This window comes from Mustelus asterias, chromosome 4, assembly GCF_964213995.1.
Source record: "Mustelus asterias chromosome 4, sMusAst1.hap1.1, whole genome shotgun sequence".
In the NCBI taxonomy this organism is placed as follows: Eukaryota; Metazoa; Chordata; class Chondrichthyes; order Carcharhiniformes; family Triakidae; genus Mustelus; species Mustelus asterias.
The window spans coordinates 18,234,072-18,257,700 of NC_135804.1; the positions used below are offsets into that span (position 1 = coordinate 18,234,072).

Below are 23,629 nucleotides of genomic sequence, written 5' to 3' on the forward strand. Positions count from 1 at the left end.
GATTATGAAGGGAATAGATAAGATAGAAGCAGGGAAGTTGTTTCCACTGGCGGGTGAAACTAGAATTAGGGGGCACAGCCTCAAAATAAGGGGAAGCAGATTTAGGACTGAGTTGAGGAGAAACTTCTTCACACAAAGGGTTGTGAATCTGTGGAATTCCCTGCCCAGTGAAGCAGTTGAGGCTACCTCATTGAATGTTTTTAAGGCAAGGATAGATAAATTTTTGAACAGTAAAGGAATTAAGGGTTATGGTGAGCGGGCGGGTAAGTGGAGCTGAGTCCACAAAAAGATCAGCCATGATCTTATTGAATGGCGGAGCAGGCTCGAGGGGCCAGATGGCCTACTCCTGCTCCTAGTTCTTATGTTTCCTGGTGGTGAAAGTTCCATGCAATGGAAAAATCTATGGAAAACAGTGGGACCAGAAGATTCCACTGCCAGCCAATGGCAGGCCACTGCCGCCGCTGCAAAACACATTCCCCCCCTTATTTCTAGTATCCAAAAATAAAAATAAAGATTAATTAAAATTACCACTGTTACCTGACACATAACTGAGGAGACCAATACTGTACACAATACTCCAGATGGGGTCTCACCAGTGTCCAGTATAACTGAAGCATAACCTACCTTCACATACACTAGGATTAAACCATTTAAAAAATATATAATATTAATGTAATTAATATGAAATAAGCGAGAAAATACATTTTCATTCAATACTTTAATACAACACTCCAATAATTCTCTTCCTTATCAGCAATGAAATATCAAACAGGACATCAAAATGAAACATTCTTAAGTAATTTAGCAGAATAACAAACATTGTAGAATGCAAGTTTTTTTTTCCTTACAAAACAAGTTAAGTAAACAGGATAATTCATAGATACATTCTTAAAAGTTATATTTGACCTGGAAGGTTAAAAAAGACACAAAGGCAGTTCCTTGCACAGATCAATATAAACTCGTCTACAGTGTGTGTGGACGTATCAGGGGAAATTTTGAGGAGTTTCCAGCTTGGTGCTTGATCAGATAAGGAGTGTGGATCAATTGCACGATCCATTCATCTAGCAAGGCATTGGAACTCTTTCTTCACAAGATCACCCCCTGCGCTATACTGGGCACCATTCAGTGAACTATGAGGCAGAGCCCTGGTAAAAAATTCTGCTGTGTAGAACAAGTGGCATAACAGAATTCAACTGGAGGCAACTGGAAATAAAAAAAGACATCTCACAGATTTAACACCAGTGCTGTTGGCAGCACACAAAACAAAACTGGAAATCATCAAACAAGTAGCAGATTTCTCATTCCCAAGTACATATTCTGGCAATCTTGTGTTGGCCACTAAGTACTGTATCTGAAATTCTCCACTCAAGTTCCAAGTAATGGGGGAATCATAGAATCCTACAGTGCAGAAGGAGGCCAATCGACCCATCGAGTCTGCATCGACCTCAATCCCACCCAGGCCCTATCCCCATAACCTCATGCAGTCCCCCTGACACTAAGGGACAATTTAGCATGGCCAACCCACCTAACCATGGAGAAGCTTTAGCAGACAGAAGTTACATGTGAAGCTTCACCATTGTTGCTTATTTTTTATTCATCTGTGGGGCCTGGGTGTCACTGGCTGGCCGGCGTTTAATGCCCATCCTTAGTTGTCCATAGGGGGCAGTTGCGAGTCAACCACATTGCTGTGGCTCTGAAGTCACATGTAGGCCAGGCAAGGACAGCAGATTTCCTTCCCTAAACGGCATTAGTGGGTTTTTCCCACAATGGTTTCATGATCATCAGCAGATTCTTAATTCCAAATATCTTTTATTGAATTCAAATTCCACCATCAGCCATCACAGGATTCGAACCTGGGTCCCCAGAACATTAGCTGAGTTCCTGGATTAATAGTCTAGCGATAATACCACTAGGCCATCGCCTCCCCTCTTTGCATCATACAAAGAGCTGTGGTTGAGATTCAGTGGTGTAGCATTTTGACTCTTGGCATAAATACGGGGGTTTGGCTTAAACTCTTCTGCTGCTGCTTCTGTCAGTCTCGCCTAAAGTCTGAGAGTGGTTCTACCTCAAATTCACTCAGAGGTACCCAGCATTAATATGTACATAAAGTCACAATTTAAAACAGAAATCAGATTGAGTACAGTCTTGTTCAATCACCCTGGACTGTATATTGTATCACAAATGACTTCAAAGAATACTTGTTCTGTATTAAAGCCTCGTAAATATTACCAAGCTGCTGAAACTAAAGCTGTGTCATGCATATATGAATGAATAGCTGAACTAAACTGAACTGCAGTTTTACCACATAATATATATCAAATCGGGTCATTTGGCATGATTTTTTTTGAAGCGACTGACTACAATCTCAGAATGTGTAATGGAATCAATACTGTAGTGACAGTAGACAATGGTTTATGCCAAAATTTAAAAGAATAAAACTAAAATACTGATAAAAATGACCGAAAACCTATTTCTGCACAGTGGGAGAAATGTGTACTACTTCCAAAGATATTTTGTTAATTCAGAGGATCAACATGTTTAAATTATTGAAAGGCTCTGACGAAGGAAGTGATGGATGAATGTCAAACTATGGACTGCACATGAACATGCAACGTTTCTTCAGTAGTTACCTTAATATCATCCTCACCGTTTGGAAGCACCTATTGGACAAGAGTTCAAAAGCAATAGACAATAATTGGCACTGATGTCTCAGGTAAATTCACTGCCAGTGTGTGACCCATGTACAAAAATACATGATTAATAATGTAATATAAAGTCGCCCAGCCCTGCTGGGTCTCAGTAACGCTGAACCTGAGAATTACAGCGGCAGAACATTCTGTAACAGCACAGGCTAAAAAATAAAACCTTTCAGAAAGGTGACGAAGAGCTTTGCCACCTATAATTGCGAGTGCACAAACCATGTGATTTTATTTTGCATTGCACTAGTCTGCTTTATTTATGTAACTTAAATACATTTTGGAAGACCAAGCTGAAGCTTTTGTGCAAATATTCATAGAGAAAAAGGAAGAGAAAATCATATGCAAAAGTTTCAAAATGCGCAAGTTGCAATCTCACTAATTGCTTGGCTATTCACTGTTGGTGTAATGTAGCACTGACCGTGCCACGGTTGCGGTGGTGAGTAAGAGGATAATCATTTCTGTAAAATTAGCACTAACACCACAATGGCCTTTCCCATGCTGTAGGAAGTTCAATTGTCTGGCTTCCATCTAGGAGGTAGGGAGGAGGAATAATTGGGCACTTGCCTGAACTTAATTAGCAAATGGTGGCCCATAGCCTCTGGATATCCTATGTATTTAGGGGACTCAGGTTGTCTCTTGGAGCCAGTTGCCCAGTGGGTTCATCTCTGCCCCTCTGAGAGCTAGTGTGCCTCATGTAATTGGGCCACAGATATCCAGATTTGCACCAGCTTCTATCTGGGATGAGGAACTCCGGAGACAACACAACCCCATGTCTGCCCGCTCGGAAATTGCTGGGATAAGTAAAGTGCAGAGGGATGCGCCATCTTTACAAAGATGAATGGGATTTCCCGACCAAGGTTGACCTTTATCCAAACTGATCCATCAGACTCTTCCCGGAGGCACAATAAAAGCCTGGTGAAACAGCTTAGAAAATCCAGCATAGTAGCTGCTGAAATAAAGGTATGAATCAGTCATGGGAGGAAGACAAAAAGGCCAGAATCTTCCGACCATTCATGCCAGCGGGAGTTTCCCATCCCACTGCAGTGAATGGAGATTTCTGGGTGCCAAATTCTCCGACCTCGCTGCAGTAGGAACATGATGTGAACAGCTGGTAAGATTGCGCCCAAAATGTTGGATGGGATTTTCTGACCCCTGGCAGTGGCGGGCACCGTTGCCGGTGGGACTGGAAAATTTGGAGCCGTTGACTTTTAATGGCCCCCAAATTTTCCCATCTCGCCTGAGATGATGCCCATTGGTGTTGGGGCTGGAAAATCTCGTTCATCTTCTTTCAGACTGATACTAAATGATATTAATGAGTAAATAGTCAATGAGCAAGGTCGAGGTAGATTCCACAAACGTAAAATCCTGCAGTTACAATTTTAGGAATCAGAATGAGAATGCTGAATGAAATTCCTATTAATGTGTTGGTTGGATGATAGATCTCAACATTGTACATTTTGTTTGGTTAAAATAACACAAAACAAAATGTGCCGATGCTGATAACTAAAAGTAATAACAGTCTTATCTTTAATACCAGAACAAAATACATTGGGAGTTGAGTTCTGATGAAAGGTCATTGATCTGAAAGTTTAACTCGCCCCACAACTGCTGCCTGACCGATGGGGTGTTTCTAATATTTTATGCATTATTTCATTCCAATTTTTGCTCACAACCTAATATGGGTGTAAGGAACAAAGTAGAGGAACAACTCTAGCTAATAGCTCTGAAAATCCTTGTGATGGAAGAATGGGGGTGATTGTCAACTGCTTGTGATCCTTTAGTCACTCGAAAAAGAGATGGGCAACAATTGTAAATCGCTCTGCGAGGTGTGCATGGAAGATGGACGCAGAAGATCATCCTGATGGAGCTTCCAGATGAGCCTACAAATATGCAAGTATCCTGCTCACCTGAAACCGGGGCAGAATGCATAAAAATATAAGTCAGTGCTCTTGCTGGCTGTGGGAGTCAATTGCCATTTTTAGGTCCACACTGCATCCAGTTACAGAGGACATTATGCAACATAATCAACAACTCTTAAGGGACTGCTGCAGACGGCTCCCAAAAAATTCTATTTTGTTTTCCTGGGCAGAAGAAGCAGAGGTATTGTTCGGGTACACTGAGGGAGAATTTAGCATGGCCAATGCACCTAATCAGGATGTCTCTCAGACTGTAGGAGAAAACCCACACAGACACGGGGAGAATATGCAAACTCCACACAGACAGTGCCCCAAGCTGGGAATCAAACCCAGGTCCCTGGTGCTGTGAGGCAGCAGTGCTAACCACTGTGCCACTGTGTCATCTGTATTGCTTTTGTATCCTGAAAAAAGAGCCGCAGTCTGCTGCCACCCTACTCCCACCTGGGAATCGGGAACCCACCTCGTTTCACCAAATCGACCGGAGTTGCTTGGGAGCTGGCCAATCTCTTGCCCTCCTGAGCCTCACAAGCTGCAGCTCACCAACAGCCTGGAAGTGAGGTCCGGGCTTCGAGTGGCCTGTGTCTCACACTGGCAAGTGCGGGCAGGCAGCCCGGTCACTCTGGCTCCTTTCTGCCCATTGGCAGTGGATGGTGAGGGTCAATTGTGTGCAGTTTTGGTGTCTTTATCTGAGGAAGGATGTCCTTGCTATAGAGGGAGTGCAGCGAAGGTTTACTAGGCTGATTCCTGGGATGAGAGGTCTGTCATATGAGGAGAGACTAAATCAGTTAGGATTATATTCACTGGAGTTCAGAAGAGCGAGAGGAGAACTCATAGAAACTTATAAAATTCTAACAGAATTAGGCAGGGTAAATTCAGAAAAAATGTTCCCGATGGTGGGGGAGTCCGGAACTAGGGGTCATAGTTTGTGGATAAGGGGTAAACCTTTTAGAACTGAGGTGAGGAGACATTTCTTCACCCAGAGTGGAGGGGGGGTGGGGGAGGGGGGGGGGGAATGTGTGGAATTCACTACCACAGAATATAGTTGAGGCCAAAACATTGTTTGATTTCAAGAAGAAATTAGATATAGCTCTTACGGCTAAAGGGATCAAAGGAGGAGGATATTGAATTTGATGATCCACCATGATCAAAATGAATAGCGCAGCAGGCTCGAAGGGCCGAATGGCCTACTCCTGCTTCTAGTTTCTATGTTTCTATGTTTCTAATTCCGAGTAAAAAAGAAAAAAGATGTTTCCCTAAACTCCCCAGAAGGGCAGGTAATGTTGCAACAGAAAACCAAGTTTTAGATTTAATCAGCACTGCATCGCTGCAAGTGTAACATGCATACAATCTTTCAGCTGCAGAGAATGTGGGACAATGAATGCATCGATATCGGACTGTTACCTTCTTATCGAAACAAAAAGTGCACTGTGTAGGTATTAAGAACTAACTTCCTTAACCTTATCTTAAATAATCGTTTGGCACGTGCAAACTTAATTTCCTTTTAAGATAGTTAAAAAATCCTACTAAGCTGGAAATATTTTTTGAAACACTTTTCCAGTAATAATCTATAAATATTCTAGACTCTGTTGTATTTTCAGCAATAAAAGACATCTTTATCACATTCATTATCCAAGGTTACTTTTCCTCTAATTATCCACTCACATTCATTCAGTGCACATTACAACAAATTCAATTTGTGTGTATGTTTGGTTTGGAAATTAGAAAATGACTAATCACTAAACAAGTTAATGCCGGGGGATAGGGGGCAGGCGGGGAACAGGCCAAGAATAAAGCCACATGGTTGTTGCATTAAAAAGACAATCTGGCTGGATTTTCTGGCCCCAGTTGCCACCACCAAGATTGTCCTGTTCCTCCAAAAGTCAACAGACATCCTGCAGGGCTGTTAAATCTCCCCGTGGCCTGTCCCACCACGGCGGGACTGGAAACTCCCGGCCAATGTGAAACACAAAGCACAGCAAGTAGAAATGCTGTAAAACAATAGAAGCAACGTCAATAAGGCATTTTCACTGTTTCCAATGGACAGTGTCATGCAATAAAATGCTGGAACTGATCCTTTAATAGATTCCATTGAAAAATAAGTTCTCACTGGTTTAGAGTCTAAATCTGCTGCAGTTTCCCAGGATTTCCAATGATTTTAAATGAAATTCTTCTCTATATAAAGGCAAAATTCTTCGGATGCTGGAATCTGAAACAAAAACAGAAAACGCTGGAGAAACTCAGCACGTCTGACAGCATCTCCGACGAAGGGTCATCCAGATTCAAAATGTTGGCTCTATTCTCTCTCCACAGATGCTGTCAGACCTGCTGAGTTTCCCCAGCATTATCTGTTTTTGTTACTTCTCTATATAGTTTGGTTTATAGTGGTGAGCCTGCGGAATTCATTACCACAGAAAGTATGTATGTGTTTTCAACAATGAGTTGGATATAGCTCTTGGGGTGAAAGGGATCAAAGGATATGGGGGAAGGCGGGATCAGGATATTTAATCTGATGATCAGCCATGATCAAAATGAATGACGGAGCAGGCTCAAATGGGCCGAATGGCCTACTCCTGCTCCTATTTTCTATGTTTCTATGTTTTAAAATGTTGTCATTAAATATGACACACAGAATGCTATAAAGTCTATAAAGACAGTATCAATTGTATTTAGATTTTAAACATTCGCCTAAAAGTTTTAAAAGATTAAAAAAGGAGTGATTTTCTGAATATGTGCTGACAATGGGGAACTAAGCCCATCACCTGTGCATAATAGAAAGTGACAGGCAAGGCATTGGCAGTGGGTAAAGTTCCCGCCACCAACCAGTACACAGAAAGTTTAGACTATAATACAAAATTAATTTTATATTAAGGCTTGAGGAGATTTTTAGAACTGTTCCGTTCATCCTGTCAGACCTGACTGTCTGCTTTGAACAAAGCTGTGTGCTTTCTCTGTTCTTGTTGCTGGTGTCCTTCTTTGTCTCTCCCTGCTGATAGCTAAAGCACAAAAGACATTAAAAGCTACCTCTTCCCATTGCATGTTGGAGGCATGGTTTGGTTGTTGATTTGGACACTTTAGACAGAATGCATCCTGTAAGGAAGAAATTATGACAGGAAATGCTTTCTTTGGTTAAGGCACTTTAGACACTATAAATAATGTCACAGAACAGCATCTTCTTCCATAGAAATGGGAAGAAAAAATATTCTAGCCACACTGTGCACAGAATTGTACACCCCAGGCAGCCATTCTCTGCCACTATGCAATCTTGTTAGATGTATTTTTCATGTTCTCCTTGTCCATAGATGAACACCTGAAAGAAAATTGCAATGTCAATGCAAATTTGAATAGTCCCACAGACCCAAAATTGTACTGGAGTTGCATTAATAATGAAGTACGTAGTCTTAAAGATATCACCCAGGGTCCACAACAGCACCATCTTCACACTGGAAAAAGGATTTAAAAAAAACAAAAATGATTATGCTGCATTCAGGTAATGTGATTTGTCCGATGCAAATTTATTTTCACTATATTAAGCAGCAATTAGCAACTTGCATTCTATATAGCACTTTTAACATAGGAACAGATTGCAAGGCACTTCACAGAGATGTAAGGAGATACGAATTGGGTAAAAATTAGAATCATAGAATCTATAGTACAGAAGAAGGCCATTTGGCCCATCAAGCCTGCACCAACAACAATCCCACCCAGGTCCTATCCCCGCAACCCCATGTATTTACCCTCTGATGCACCATTGATTATGCAAAGACTCGTTGCGAAATAACAGGCTTTTATTAACGAAAGAACTGGAGCACACCCGAACTGATAGATAATCCGAACTGAGGCAAAAGGGGCAGAGAGCAGTCACCTTTATACCCAGAGAAGGGCGGAGCCCCGAATTGAGGCAGCAGGGGCGTGTCCAGGCATATCACACAAACAGACAATACTACAGTGGTTCACCACACCCTCCTAATCCCCCTGATATTAAGGGACAATTTAACATGGCCAATCAACCTAACCCACACATCTTTGGACTGTGGGAGGAAAACGGAGCACCCGGAGGAAACCCATGCAGACACGGGAAGAATGTGCAAACTCCACACAGACAGTGACCCAAGTCGGGAATCAAACCCGGATCCCTGGCGCTGTGAGGCAGCAGTGCTAGCCACTGTGCCACCATGCCACCTCTTAGCTTGAGACTTAAAAAAATTAACATCCCACATCACCGTAACCCACCCATCTTCTTTGGGTTAACAGTACAGAAAGAGGTCGCTCTGCCTGTGGTGTCCTTGTCTGCCCTTTGAAAGAACAATCTAATTAGCCCCGTTTTCTTTCCCCACAGTCCTGCAAACCAGGGTTCAGGAATACACCTAATTATTTCTTTCTAAATCTTACTATTGAACCTGCTCCCACCCATCCTGCATTCTGGATCACAGCAACTCGACAAATTCTCCTCACCTCTTAACTCCCCTTTTGTTCTTTCGCCAATTATCTTCAACTCCCACTGTTCATGCAATTCACATGTCGTCCCTGTATTTCTGCATCGTACCAGAGTACTGACCTACATATCACCATTTTCACAAACTTTTCTAACTCCCTGACTATTTTCATTTCCTTGCTCTTTCACCTTATTATAAAACTGCACACCTTAGTCTCCACTTGTCTCTGTCATTTTCTTTTTATCTAGAGGTGAAATCTAACTCAACATTCTGTGCAAAGGGAAATGAACATTCAAGCAAGGTGGAGAACAGTTGCTTGTTTGCTACAACTCGTTTTGCTCCGCCAACCCCCTCCTGCTGAGGGTAAGTTTGTTCCCCACATCTTTTAATTGTAAGTATTAAAATGCAAAGTATGTGATTCAAATCAAGAAACAAGTCAGCAGCAAGAGCTTAAATAAATGGAAACTGTGCGAATAACAGATTGCGCAAGTGTTCATACATTAAACTCTCGTTTTTAGTACATCATCACTTGAAGCCTTTGTTAGATTTTTACCAGATTTAAGAAAACCCTCATTTTATAGTTCGTTTTAAAGGTTAAAGTTTATTTATTAGTGTCACAAGTCGGCTTACATTAACACTGCAATGAAGTTACTGTGAAAATCCCCGAGTCGCCACACTCCGGCACCTGTTTGGGAACACTGAGGGAGAATCTAGCATGGCCAATGCACCTAACCAGCACTTCTCTCGGACTGTGGGAGGAAACCAGAGCACCCGGAGGAAACCCACGCAAACGCAGGGAGAACGTGCAGACTCCGCACAGACAGTGACCCAAGCCGGGAGTCAAACTCAGGTCCCTGGCGCTGTGAGGCAGCAGTGCTAACCACTGTGCTACCGTGCAACCTCTTAGCTTGAGACTTTAAAAAATTAACATCCCACATCACCCTAACCTGCCATCTTCTTGGGCTTAATGGTACAGAAAGAGGTCGCTCTGCCTGTGGTGCTCCTGTCTGCCCTTTGACAGAACAATTGAATTAATCCCATTCTCTTTCCTCACAGTCCTGCAAACCGGGGTTCAGGAATACAGCTAATTATTTCCTTCTCAACCTTACGATTGAACCTACTTCCACCAGTCCTGCATTCTGGATCACAGCAACTCGACGTGTAAAACAAATTCTCCTCATCTCTTAATTCCCCTCTGGTTCTTTCGACAATTATCTTCAACTCCCACTGATCATGCAATTCACATGTCGTCCCTGTATTTCTGCATCATACCTGAGTACTGACCTACTTATCACCATTTTCACAAACTTTTCTAACTCCCTGACTATTTTCACTCATTTCCTTGCTCCTTAACCTTATTATTATACTGCACACCTTAGTCTCCACTTGTCTCTGTCATTTTCTTTTTTACTCTTGCGATTCGGCCAACGTTGTCTACCTGATACGCTGCAGGAAAGGATGTCCCGAGGCATGGTACATTGGGGAGACAATGCAGACGCTACAACAACGAATGAATGAACACCGCTCGACAATCACCAGGCAGGAGTGTTCCCTTCCAGTCGGGGAACACTTCAGCAGTCACGGGCATTCAGCCTCTGATCTTCGGGTAAGCGTTCTCCAAGGCGGCCTTCACGACACATGACAACGCAGAATCGCTGAGCAGAAACTGATAGCCAAGTTCCGCACACATGAGGACGGCCTCAACCCGGGATCTTGGGTTGATGTCACACTATCTGTAACCCCCACGACTTGCCTGGGCTTGCAAAATCTCACTAACTGTCCTGGCTGGAGACAATACACATCTCTTTAACCTGTGCTTGGCCCTCTCTCCACTCACATTGTCTGTACCTTTAAGACTTGATTACCTGTAAAGACTCGCATTCCAACCATTATCTTGTAAATTGAGTTTGTGTCTTTATATGCCCTGTTTGTGAACACAATTTCTCACTCACCTGATGAAGGAGCTTGAGACTCCGAAAGCTAGTGCTGCCAAATAAACCTGTTGAACTTTAACCTAGTGTTGTGAGACTTCTTACTGAATTTTCTTTTTATCTAGAGGTGAAATCTAACTCCAACATTCTGTGCAACAGGCAGTAACAAAGAGAAATGAACATTCAAGCGAGAACAGTTGCTTATTTGCTACAACTCGTTTTGCTCCCCCAACCCCCCCCCCCCCCCCCCCCCCCCACCACTGCTGAGGGTAAGTTTGTTCCCCACATCTTTTAATTATAAGTATTAAAATGCAAAGTATGTGATTCAAGTTAAGAAACAGGTCAGCAGCAGGAGCTTAAATAAATGGAAACAGGGCAAATAGCAGATTGCACAAGTGTTCACACATTAAACTCTCCTTTTTAGTACATCATCACTTGAAGCCTTTGTCAGAGTTTTACCAGATTAAAGACAAACCTCATTTTAAAGGTTAAAGTTTAGTTATTAATGTCACAAGTGGGCTTACATTAACACTGCAATGAAGTTACTGTGAAAATCCCCGAGTCGCCACACTCCAGCACCTGTTCGGGTACACTGAGGGAGAATTTAGCATGGCCAATGCACCTAACCAGCACGTCTTTCGGACTGTGGGAGGAAACCAGAGCACCCGAAGGAAACCCACGTAGCCATGGGGAGAACGTGCAGACTCCACACAGACAGTGACCCAAGCTGGGAATTGAACCTGCATCCCTTAGCAGCAGTGCTAACCACTGTGTCACCATGCTGCCCCCATTATGGCTATAATTAAATACAACTATATAATAAAAAAAACTTCCATCTCTGCTCACTATGTCGATCTCTAGTAATCAGGAAGGTGGCAGATAGCTACATCTCATGCAGCTCTGCTTATTACTCAGTCACAATGATCAATCACTCTTGCTGCATAAGAAACATTACTGTCTCTAGATCAAATAAGTTCACTTTTCAAATTAAGCTAAAACTAAAATGGCTATCACGTATTTAATGTAATGAAAGGTCCCAGAGCATTTCACAGGACCATTGTCAAACAATATTTGACATGAGCTGCTTAAGGAAGTACTGGGGTAGATACGAAAAGCATGGTCAAAGGAGTAGGTTTTCAGCATCATCTTAAAGAGAGGTTTAAAAGTTTATTTATTATTAGTCATAAGTAGGCTTACATTAACACTGCAATGAAGTTACTGTGAAAATACCCTAGTCGCCACACTCCAGCGCCTGTTCGGGTGCACTGAGGGAGAATTCAGCATGGCCAATGCGCCTAACCAGCACATCTTTTGGATTGTTGGAGGAAACTGGAGCACCTGGAGGTGCAGACACGGGGAGAAACTCCACACAGACAGTGACCCAAGCCAGGAATTGAACCCGGGTCCCTGGCACCATGAGGCAGCAATGCTAACCACTGTGCAAGGTAGAGAGATTTAGAGAAGGAATTCTGGAGCAACTGAAGGCATGATCACCACCGATGGAGCCATTGCAATCAGAAATGCTGAAGAGACCAAAATTGGAGGAGTACAGATATTCTGGAGGGTTGTGGGGCTCAAGGGGATCACAGAGATAAGGATGGGTGAGGCCATGTAGGGATTTGAAAATAAGGATGGGAATTTTAAAATCAAGATGTTGGGAACCAAGAGTAACAACGGCAAAGAAACAAACCCAGTTTTAAATTGAAAATTGCACAGGTCACTCTTTGCTACCTGCCCAAGCAATTTAATAGCACAGGCTCCTATATAGATTTCAATTGCTATATAAAAAAGACTACTTGCTGATGGCCTTGCAATGAAATACTGTTAAACTAATTTATCTGGCTCTGGTGGTTTACTGAATTCGAATCTGCAACTTTAAAGACCTTCAGAACAAAGTTCCACATGAGTTCTTCCATCTATGCACTGTACCTGTGGTGGAAATCCCAGGAAAATAAAGTTATGGCAAATGAGTGGGAGAATCTCATGGAAATCAATGCCCCTGACAGTCAGTGCTTAACATTAACGCTTCCTTAAACTGCCCAGAGCTGTGTGTCTTTCTTGTCTGTACCTTCCACATGATCTGTTTCCTTGTAAAGAGGAGCCTTTGACCTTCATAAACATGTAACCAAGCCACGCTTTGGTAACTTTGATTAATAATATACTTAAAATCCTTGGAGTGGATGCATTTTTTAACTGGGATAAACAAAAGCCCGCTTGACAAGGATCATGGTTTATTCCCCAATTGGTATTAAATGTCAACAACATTACTCCAGTGGATAAAACATTTCAAACTATAGGTAATTACTTTTGCGAATACAGCAGCAATCTACGAGATGAAGTGGGTAATTATAAAGGTGATATAAAGCTTACTGAAGTATATCTCATTGTATGCCATCCTGAGTAACACACACCCTGGACAATTTTTCTCCACAAAGTTTCATTTCTTTTCTCTGCTCCTGAAGGCACTGACTCCTTGCTAGGGTATAATGTCTGGCCAAAACAGTCAGTGGATTTTGGAAGAATACTTTACCATGACGGACATTACTACCAAGACAAATGTTCATCCTCACACATGGACACACTTTTACAAAGGTCACTGAATGCCTAACATATTTTCCTTCTGTAAACAGGGCATGCTGAAAGTAACTGAAGTGTCCCAACACCATCTAGTTAAAGTTAAAGTTTATTTATTAGTCACAAGTAAGGCATACATGAACACTGCAATGAAGTTACTGTGAAATTCCTCCAGTCGCCACAGTCCGGTGCCTGTTCGGGTCAGTGCACCTAACCAGCACGTCTTTCAGAATGTGGGATCAAATAATTCAACTCATAGCAGGGGTAAATCCGGGACTTTCCATGTCTTTTGACTCAGCTAGTTACTAAATGAACTGATTGAGTCACCAAAGAAGCTATGTGAAGACTGGGTTTCAAATGAACTATTGAAGGGGATGATGCTTTGGCTGAAAAATGCAAAAAGGCAAAATTGATTATTTAAGTTGTCTCCCTCTTGTTCATTTGTGGCATTTCAAAGGTGCCCGCAGGCACTGAAAAGCACCGTGATAAGTTCATTCTTTCCTATTTGAGAAGTGCATTTTTATGTAAGACTAATAACTGAAAGTACTAAAATATCGATAAATTGTGAAGGGATTGTATTTCCATTCTGTAATATTGATGAGGGTGAAAAATTAACTTGCAATTTATTTCGCAGCTGGACTCCCTGACTTCGCCTGTGGTTAGGATTCTCCGGTCCCACTGCTGTGAATGGAGGTTAGGCTGAGTGTCAGTTTCTCCGTTCTCCTGGCAGCGGTATTCCGGCCATGTCTTCCATGACTTTGGGATGTTCGAAAGGCTAAACAATCAATTAAGTACTTTTGGAGTGTAGACCCTGTTATAATGCAGGTAAATCCAGCAGCCGATTTGCACCCAGCAAGGTCCTAGGTGATAATGACCAGAAAATCTGCTTTGCTGTTAAGTGGGGCACATGAAGAACTCCCTGTTCTTATTTGAAGGGCACCATTGGCATCTTTTAGATTCATTTGAGCAGATAAATTTGGTTTAATGTCTCATCCAGTCGGCAATAAATGTAGCAGTGCATTTATATGAATGACATTGTTTGACTGTAATTTATACAAAGGTGGTAACAGAATGCAACTTCATTTTACTGTATCCAGCTTAAGACTTTCATCTTGATTTACCATCAAACTCAAACAGTGAAACAAAGTCTTCAAATATATCTTTCACCCGCGGAAATACGTGAAATGAAAATGTGATAGCAACTTAGATGAGGTGTGAAAGAGTTGAGAAACACAGAAAACAAATAAAAGAAGCAAACAAAACAGGGACCCGGGTTCAATTCTCGGCTTGAGTCACTGTCTGTGCGGAGTTTGCCCGTTCCCCCCATGTCTGCGTGTGTTTCCTCCGGGTGCTCCAGTTTCTCCCACATTCTGAAAGACGTGCTGGTTCGGTGCATTGACCCGAACAGGTGCCCGACTGTGGCGACTAGGGCAATTTCACAGTAACTTCATTGCAGTGTTAATGTAAGCCTTATTTGTGACTAATAAATAAACGTTAAAAGGTCTTGTACAGTAATTACTTGCTGAAATGAGCTCATAGGACGGCATTTTCTTGCCCTACCCGCCACAGGAATCGTAGCAGGCAGGGGTGGAACATGAAAAGGTCCGTTGACCTCGGGAGGGATTTTCCCGTCTTGGAGTGTGGTCAGAAAATTCATCCCATAGTGTTAAAACCTATAGAATGTTGTTTTGGGGAAGGTGTTTTCTTGGAGTTTAGGGAAGATTTGGATGAGAAGGGTAACTTAAGAATACTGTCTGGGTAACCGTTATTGTTGTTAATTATAAATGCTGTTGCCTTTTCTGTTGTGTGTTTTAAAGTTTGAGAAACATTTTGTAATTTGAATAACTTACGAGACTGACCATTTTCCTCATCAGGTTTCATCATTTTTCTCATAGTGTTTCCAAAGCATAAAATAAATAGTTAAGAGCCGGCATTCCAAGTTTCCCCTTTGGATTTGGGTGCCCTTGCACTGAACAACAGTGGGGTTCTTAACACTTGCATGCCCATTTTGGCTGGCAAGACAATGGGAATCAGCGGAAAAAAAAAAGCATGATCAACAAAAGGGAAAACAAAAACAGTAAAACTTGGAAATGACTGGGGTACTCGCCGAACTGGTCTTGTATTTATGAACGTGGAACTGCAGTGGTACAGGTGCAAATGGTATTGGGTTTTGACATTTTTGAACTGTTTCTGAAGCAGTCAGCTGCTTACTGAGACCAAGTAGACAAAAGAAATGGCAGCATTCTTTCTGGTTGTATCACAGCTTGGTATGGCTCCTGCTCTGTCCAAGACCGCAAGAAGCTACAAAAGGTTGTGAATGTAGCCCAATCCATCACGCAAACCAGCCTCCCATCCATTGACTCTGTCTACACTTCCCGCTGCCACGGAAAAGCAGCCAGCATAATTAAGGACCCCACGCACCCCAGACATTCTCTCTTCCATCTTCTTCCGTCGGGAAAAAGATACAAAAGTCTGAGATCACGTACCAAGAACTGACTCAAGAACAGTTTCTTCCCTGCTGCTATCAGACTTTTGAATGGACCTACCTTATATTAAGTTGATCTTTCTCTACACCCTAGCTATGACTGTAACATTACATTCTGCACTCTCTCCTTTCTTTCTCTATGAATGATATGCTTTGTCTGTTTCGCACGCAAGAAAGAATACTTTTCACTGTATGCTAATACATGTGACAATAATAAATCAAATCAAATTTAAAAAAAACATTCTACAGTGTTCCTATGACCAGGGAGGTGGGGCAGGCTGGGGAGGGGTGGGGTTGAGGGGTGGGAGTGGCAGATATGTGGTGGAGGAAGCCTTGTCAGGACTGGAGGAATACCCCATGCTCCTCTGGCCCCCACACGGAAAGAAAAAGAAGAAATGCTTTAAAATATTTTGAAATACACCTTTCTTTGACTATAATCTTCCCTGCTATTTTCACCTCGCAGGTAACTCACTTTGACTTCTGACTCAAGGCAGTTACAATTGCAATTGTGTTCTGACAACATCAGTTGAGTTGCTAAAATTCAGGAAATGTCAGCTGCTGGCATCTTTCATTGCAAGCAGGTAATCCGGACAATTTGAACTGTCCACTCACCTGATTGGGGGAGAGGGTAATTGTATTGCAATATAGAATCCCGACAGTGTAAAAGGAGGCTATTCAGCCCATTGAGCCTGCACCAACAACATTCCCAACCAGGCCCTATCCCCTTTCATCCTCCGACACTCAGGGGCATGGCCAACCCATCTAACCTGCACATCTTTGGACTGTGGGAGGAAAGCCACGCCGGCGCAGGAAGAATAAGCAAACTCCACACAGTCACCCAAGGCCAGAATTGAACCGGGTCCCTGTGAGGCAGCAGTGCTAACCACTGTGCCACCGTGTTGCCCATGTACTAAAGGTGTTAAAGAATGCAGGAGTAATATTTTTAAAAAGCATTTCAATGTGCAATATATCGTGCATGGATATGAAATAAAAAACAGCTGACATCTGAAACAAAAGCAGAAAATGCTGGAAAATCTCAGCAGGTCTGACAGCATCTGTGGAGAGAGAATCGAGCCAACGTTTCAAGTCAGGATGACCCTTTGTCATCTGCTTTGATGGGCTGGCACAAAGTAGACCAATAAATTAACACACTTAAAATAAAATCAAACCAGTACACAAGGGCTGACTACAAAACTGTAATCTGAGTCTTGGAAATGATTAACTCTGAAGCCCTACTTTGATTACCATTTTGAATATCTGTCTGTCATCTAACTCTTCCTCCTTTGCTGTTTTTCATAGTTGCGTTTGCTACGCTTTACACGTTTGCCACATAAATGCATTGCTACTTCTGAGATTTCAATCTGTTAAGGAGATTTCATGCAGTCGTAATATATTTTTTATTCATTCACAGATTGCGAGGAATCACTGGCAAACCCCATTCCTGATTGCTGTTGAGACAGTGGCGAGTAAGCCACCTTATCAATTGCTAACACACTTCTACAGGCCAAGGAAACCTTGGTTTATCCTAGCGATATCTATGAAAGCCAAAGGCCACAAAAAACTGAAATAGCAATCACTAAGTGAAACAGGGTTTGCGTAATTTAGAGAAGTGTTGCTGGTTCTTCTGCCCTGTAGCATTGTTTCAGATGGGTGGCTTACAGATGCAAGTACTACTGTGGAAGAGCAAAGAAAAAAAGATTTGTAAAAATAATATTCTCTTTAAAGTGGTACTGATGGTGTATAATATTTCCCAATGATAGTTTAGCAAAGTCATAAATGCAGGACCTGACTTGTGACAGAATTAAATTGTTTTATATCATCATCAGATGTGAGCAAATCAATGGAAATTATTGATGTTTCATCTGAAGTACTTTATAAGCAACTTAATATTCCTCTCGGCTTCTTATACTTCCAAGTAGGTCATTAGTCAGGGTTAGATAACTGAAAATGTAGTACATTTGGTTTCCATGTAATGAAGAAATGTCAGGCTAGTTTAGGATTGTGTTTCCCTGGGCTGCAAAATTCTGAATAAAAAGCTGAGGGGAATTTTAACCAGGCCGGGTGCATTAGGTTTGGGTGCAGACGGGATGGGTGGAAGTGTGAGTGCATTGAGAATCCCGCTCCATAGCTGGCTCCCACAGTAACTCGAGGCCAGATTCTCTGACTTCAGCTGGGATTCTCCAGTCTCGCTGCAGTGAACGGAGATTTGGCTGAGTGCCAAATTCTCCATTCTCGCTGGTAGCGGCGGCAGGTCCTGAACAGTCGGAGAATTCTGGCCCAGAATGCATTAGGCCCTTTGTGCCCAACTCCCAGGCTTTCGGGAACATGCACTGATCGCTAAATTGAAATGGTGGCTGGAATTTTCAACCACCCACACCCTCCAATGATGGCTTTTTCCCAACGGCAAAGGAGGCTCGCCATTGACTGCTGGAAGGATCTTCCAGTCCCAATGAAGCCAATAGCAATTTGCATGGGTTGCCCGTCCCACTGCTGGGGAACCCACGGCGGGGTCAATTTCGACGGGACAGGAAGATTCCACTGACGGTAGGGGTCAGAAAATCACGCCCAATATTTCCATACACTTTCAAAATTAGTATAAAGTTTATTTATTATTATCATAAGTAGGCTTACATTAACACTTCAATGAAGTTACTGTGAAAATCCCTTAGTTGCCACACTCTGGCACCTGTTCGGGTACACTGAGGAAGCATTTAGCATGACCAATGCACCTAAACAGCATGTCTTTCGGACTGTGGGAGGAAACCAGAGCATCCGGAGGAAACCCACGCAGGCACGGGGAGAACATGCAAACTCCACACAGACAGTGACCCAAGCCGGGAATTGAACCCAGGTCCCTGGCGCTGTGAGGTAGCAGCTCTAACCATTCTACTACTGTACCGCCCATTAATTAAAGCTGTCTCCACAGATTTCTCAGGCTTCCTCAAACCTGCCAGTAAAAGAAAGATGAGAACAGAACAGCAACAGATTAAAAGTCATGCTCTCAGGAAGGGGTTCATTCACAGTATCTCTGCTGGGAGTACACTTTCTGAAGCTCATTAAAATGGGTGGTATTTTGGTTGCTTCCGACTGGAGCTTAGACAAGGAGCAATATGATTAGCACAAACAGCAGTGCTGGGTTGTAGAGAGACCTACAGCTGGACAGCAGAGAGGAGGGCAACAAGGGGACTGCAACTCACCACAAGAGCCACTACCCACAAGACAGGAGGGTACAGGCAGAGGCTGAGTGTGCTTGAGATGTCAGAACAGTGGTGCTTGAGGACGAGCACCGGGTGGTGGTAATCTCCATTCCAGGAGAATCATAGAATAGATTTGCTATCCACCACTCTGCAGTACATTCTGAAATGGCTATACAGAGTGACCATCAATGTAAGTCATCATTGGGGAGAATCTAACCAAAAAATAACAGTGTTGTTTCCAACGAGAAACCTGGTGTGTTTCTCTCCAAACAAACAGGCCGCTTTTCTCTCCAGATCTTATGACGCTCTGCCTAATAGAATCAAAGGGACATGTTTCACGCCATCATTCTGGGGGACTCAAAACGCCAGTAAAACTCAGCTGCACTGAGATCAGGGCACCACTGATCATAGCAGAAATAACCCTCTCCCCACCACAGAGGTCTCAGGGGCTCTCCTCCCCACCCCCGATCAGAGTCGGCACTTCTTTCCCCCCCTCCCCCCTCCTCCAATCATCAGCCCCTCCATCCCCCCAATCATTGATCATTGGCGCCTTCCACCCCCTTTCCCCCACCTCCGATCATCAGCCCCTTCCCTCCCAATCATAGATCATCAGCACCTTTCACTCCCTCCAGATCATTGGCCCCATCTCCCATTTGTTGCCACCCCTTACCCCAATCATTGGTCCCTTCTCCCCCTTCATCGGCTCCTCTCCCACCCCTACCCAGTCATCGCTGGCATCGTCTGCCCACAACCAAATCTGAATGAATTCCACCCCCCCAACATCCATCATGAGAGTCCAACTGGGCCCCACTCTTTGGCACAGATTGGCACTACTAGATTGGCATGGGCACAGTGCCAGCCTGGCAGTGACAACCTTGCCAAGGGGCAATGCTGGGGGCACTGTCAGACCACTGCCTGGCAATGTCCCTCTCTTCCTGGGGGCTGCACTCACCTTTACGCCCCCCCCCTCTCCCCTGGGAAGACCCCCACGACAAGTTCACTTCTGGGTGGACCTGTTGTAAACGGCGCAGGTGTGACATCACATCAGCATCCACTGAATATCGTCCGCTGAGGGGGGACGTCCTGGACGGAGTGCTCACTAATGTCATGCTAATGTTTAAACAGAGTTTCCTGGGGTTCCCCGGCATGTTTCACACTACTCCACTGGTGAGGCGGATGGAAGTTCAGAACTCGGAAACTTGCTGGCGTGAATCTCTCCGGATTTTGAACGCATACCACCATTCCCATGGGCATGGGCTCAAACTTGCCCCCAATTCTTTCAAAGCTCTCGACCTACAAAATTTAAAACCAGGTAAATGAGCACATTGGTCTGGGCTCCAATTCGGGCTCAAAGACCTGATAGGCTTCTGTTTAGACATCACTGGGCTATGTGAAGGTTGGGCAGTTTTTCACCATTTCCCAGTTATGTATAGAATCACCCATTTTGGAAAATAACCAGCTGCCTCATTCATCGACACAACATTAGTTGCTGGTGTTGGAAATAGATAACTATGTTGACAGTAATGGTGTTCAACTGTGATTAAAGCTCAGCAACGTCATTGCAGCAGAGTTGTTATTCCACATCAAATCCTTCACCAGCATTTTAAATCCTGAGTTGTGAATGCCTGGTTCCTCCAACACTGGGAGAAAAAGAAATACAGATATTCCATTTCCCAGTGCTGGTGAACAGCCAGGTCTCTGCTAACTGCAAAATTGGGGCCAGTATAGTCTGGGGCCCTAACCATTAACCTTGAAGAAAACCATCCACAAGGATCTGGTGATCTCTGTACACGGTTTACCCCTTTCTTGATGATACTCAAGCAAGGCATCTCCTGGCATGGGAACAGGCAGGTAAGCAGCTAACCACATTGAAATATTCATGGAAAGCAAACCGGGAAGTTAAAAAGCACTTAATAGTTCTAATTTTAAATTTCAGATGGCAAAGTAAGTATTTATGATTGGATTAAGTTAGAAGTTAAAATATATTTTTTGAAAAAAGGAAATATAAACTTTTCTTAATGAAAAGTATGGATTACATTTTTGATTACAGAGACATTTGACTGTATGGTGGTACAATGGTTGGCACTGCTCCCTCACAGCGCCAGGGACCCAGGTTCAATTCCAGCCTTGGGTGACTGTCAGTGTGGAGTTTGCACATTCTCCCCGTGTCTACATGGGTTTCTTTTGGGTGCTATGGTTTCCTCCCACAGTGCAAAGATGTGCGTGTTGGGTGGATTGGCCAAGCTATAATTTGTGTCCAAGGATGTGTCGGTTAGATGGATTATCCATGATGAATGAGTGGGGTTACAGGGATAGAGTGGATAGAGAGCCTGGGTAAAATACACAGTCAGAGAGTCAGGGCAACTCAATGGGCCAGAAGAATGGCCTCTTCTGCACTGTAGGGATTCTATAATTCTATGGTGAGTTTTCAGGGCCAGTGAGAGTGTTTTAGCAGTAGTTATGAAATTAGTAAGCCATTAAAAATCTAGTTATACCTCATTCAAAAAGATGCAACAGTTACACAGATTTTTACAGTGTGTCTGGCAACACGGTCGTGGAAATTTTTGTCAAATCATGCTTGCTCTAGAAATAGTCATGTGAGAACTTGTGTCCCACACCTAACAGAGCAGCAGATACAGTGCGTTTGCAGACTCCCAAAACTAGTCACTCTCAGTGGGGTGGAGACAGCGAACGCTGATCATTTCACCATCATTACCACTTCAAAAACTAGGCCCGCTATACTTGTCATCAATAAGTAACAAAAGTCAGGGATAGAATTAAAATACATTATCATAGATAATCCATAAATGTTTTAACATCTTTGAAAATCTAGAACATTACAATTACTCAGCGAGAATAAGAATATGCATGGGATGGAGAGGAAATTTCTGCAAAAATATTGGGCAGAGTACATGAAACGTTCCATAGTCTGTGTTGCTGTATTTTTATCTTCCTAAGGGGCAGCCCAAATCTGAATAAAATATTTCCTTCAGGGGACCATGTCCCCACAATGATATCTTATAATGTTGCAAGAAAGCATTTGGTAGTATCTGCTGACAGGAACAAAACAACAATCTCCCAAACCAGGAAACAGTTGTTACTGTTTTTACACAAAAGAATGTGCTTGCATATTTTGATTTTCAATGCTAGTTGATCACGGATTTGCTGTTGAATAAAGTTAATGATGCAAAAGCATTATAAGGGGGGGTGGTGGCATAGTAGCATTATCACTGGATTAGTAATTGAGAAACCCAGGGTAATGCTCTGGGGATCTGGGTTCGAATCCCACCATGGAAGATGGTGAAATTTGAATTCAATAAAATTCTGGAATTGAAAGTCGAATGATGCCCATTGACGATTGTCATAAAAACCCATCTGGCTCACAAATGTGCTTTAGGAAAGGAAATTTGCCATCCTCACCTTGTCTGATCTACATGAGACTTCAGACTCTTAACTGCCCTCTAAAACAGCTGAGAAAGCCACTCATTTCAAGGGCATTTGGGGATGGGCAATAAATACTGGACCAGGCAGTGACTCTCACATCCCCTGAACAAATGTATATATATATTCAGCTCTTTAGCATTTGACCACAATGTCTTAATGGATACTTCAAGGCTACTTGATGTGGCAATTAACAACTTGAAGATTTATTGAATACGAAGAACTATTTACAACTATAGGTTTAACAGCACAATGATAGAGGTCTACTCCCAACAACACCTCCCGATTTCCAGCCCCAGGGATGCATGCCCTTGTTCCCGATTGGTCGAGTTTTCGCGCACTCATGCTCCATTGGTTCTGGCCCAGTCACGTGGTCCTCAAAGGATTGCTTCTTAAAGGGGCCACACTACCACATGATCTGTGCCTCATAAGGGATGTATATTGTTTAAAATAAAATTAGAACAAGCTTTGTTTTGATTAAACAAAGTACAAAGTTTGTTGTTCAACAAATAAAGGAAATATAGCACATTATTTAAAATTGAAATACTCATGAACCTACCAAAAATTCAAATGTAGGTCATTAGCACAGCAAATATCTGGAGTGTATCCAGAGTGTTCAGGTTACAGCTTTAAACATAGAACTAATGTGTTGTGTGCTCACTGATATTGGTAAATAGGGTATTTTACAAATTATTAAATAAGTTGTAACTGATTTCAAGTAATCACTTGAATCTTTGGAGAAGCATTGGGGGTTTGAAGGGGAATCTATTCTAGAAATATGAAATTTTGTAAATATGTAATTTGCAAGAAGGAATCTTTATTTGTTTCAGTCTAGTTACAATTGAATCTTCTATGTTCTTTATACACAATGCCATTCATTTATAATGAGGCTAACTGATGGTAGACCAAACTCTATCACTGAACCACAATCAACACAAGGCAGCATGGTGGCA

General features: G+C 42.8%; 1 protein-coding gene across 1 annotated transcript in view; it reads right to left on the minus strand.

Annotated features, from left to right (window-relative positions):
• Positions 1 to 707: 707 nt before the first annotated feature.
• Positions 708 to 23,629, minus strand: part of LOC144492516 (solute carrier family 66 member 2) — a 65,394-nt gene continuing 42,472 nt past the window's right edge. Inside the window, exon 5 of the mRNA XM_078210617.1 lies at positions 708 to 8,055. Coding sequence (XP_078066743.1) covers positions 7,881 to 8,055 — 175 coding nt within the window. The 3' untranslated portion in view covers positions 708 to 7,880. The remainder of the gene's footprint in view (positions 8,056 to 23,629) is intronic.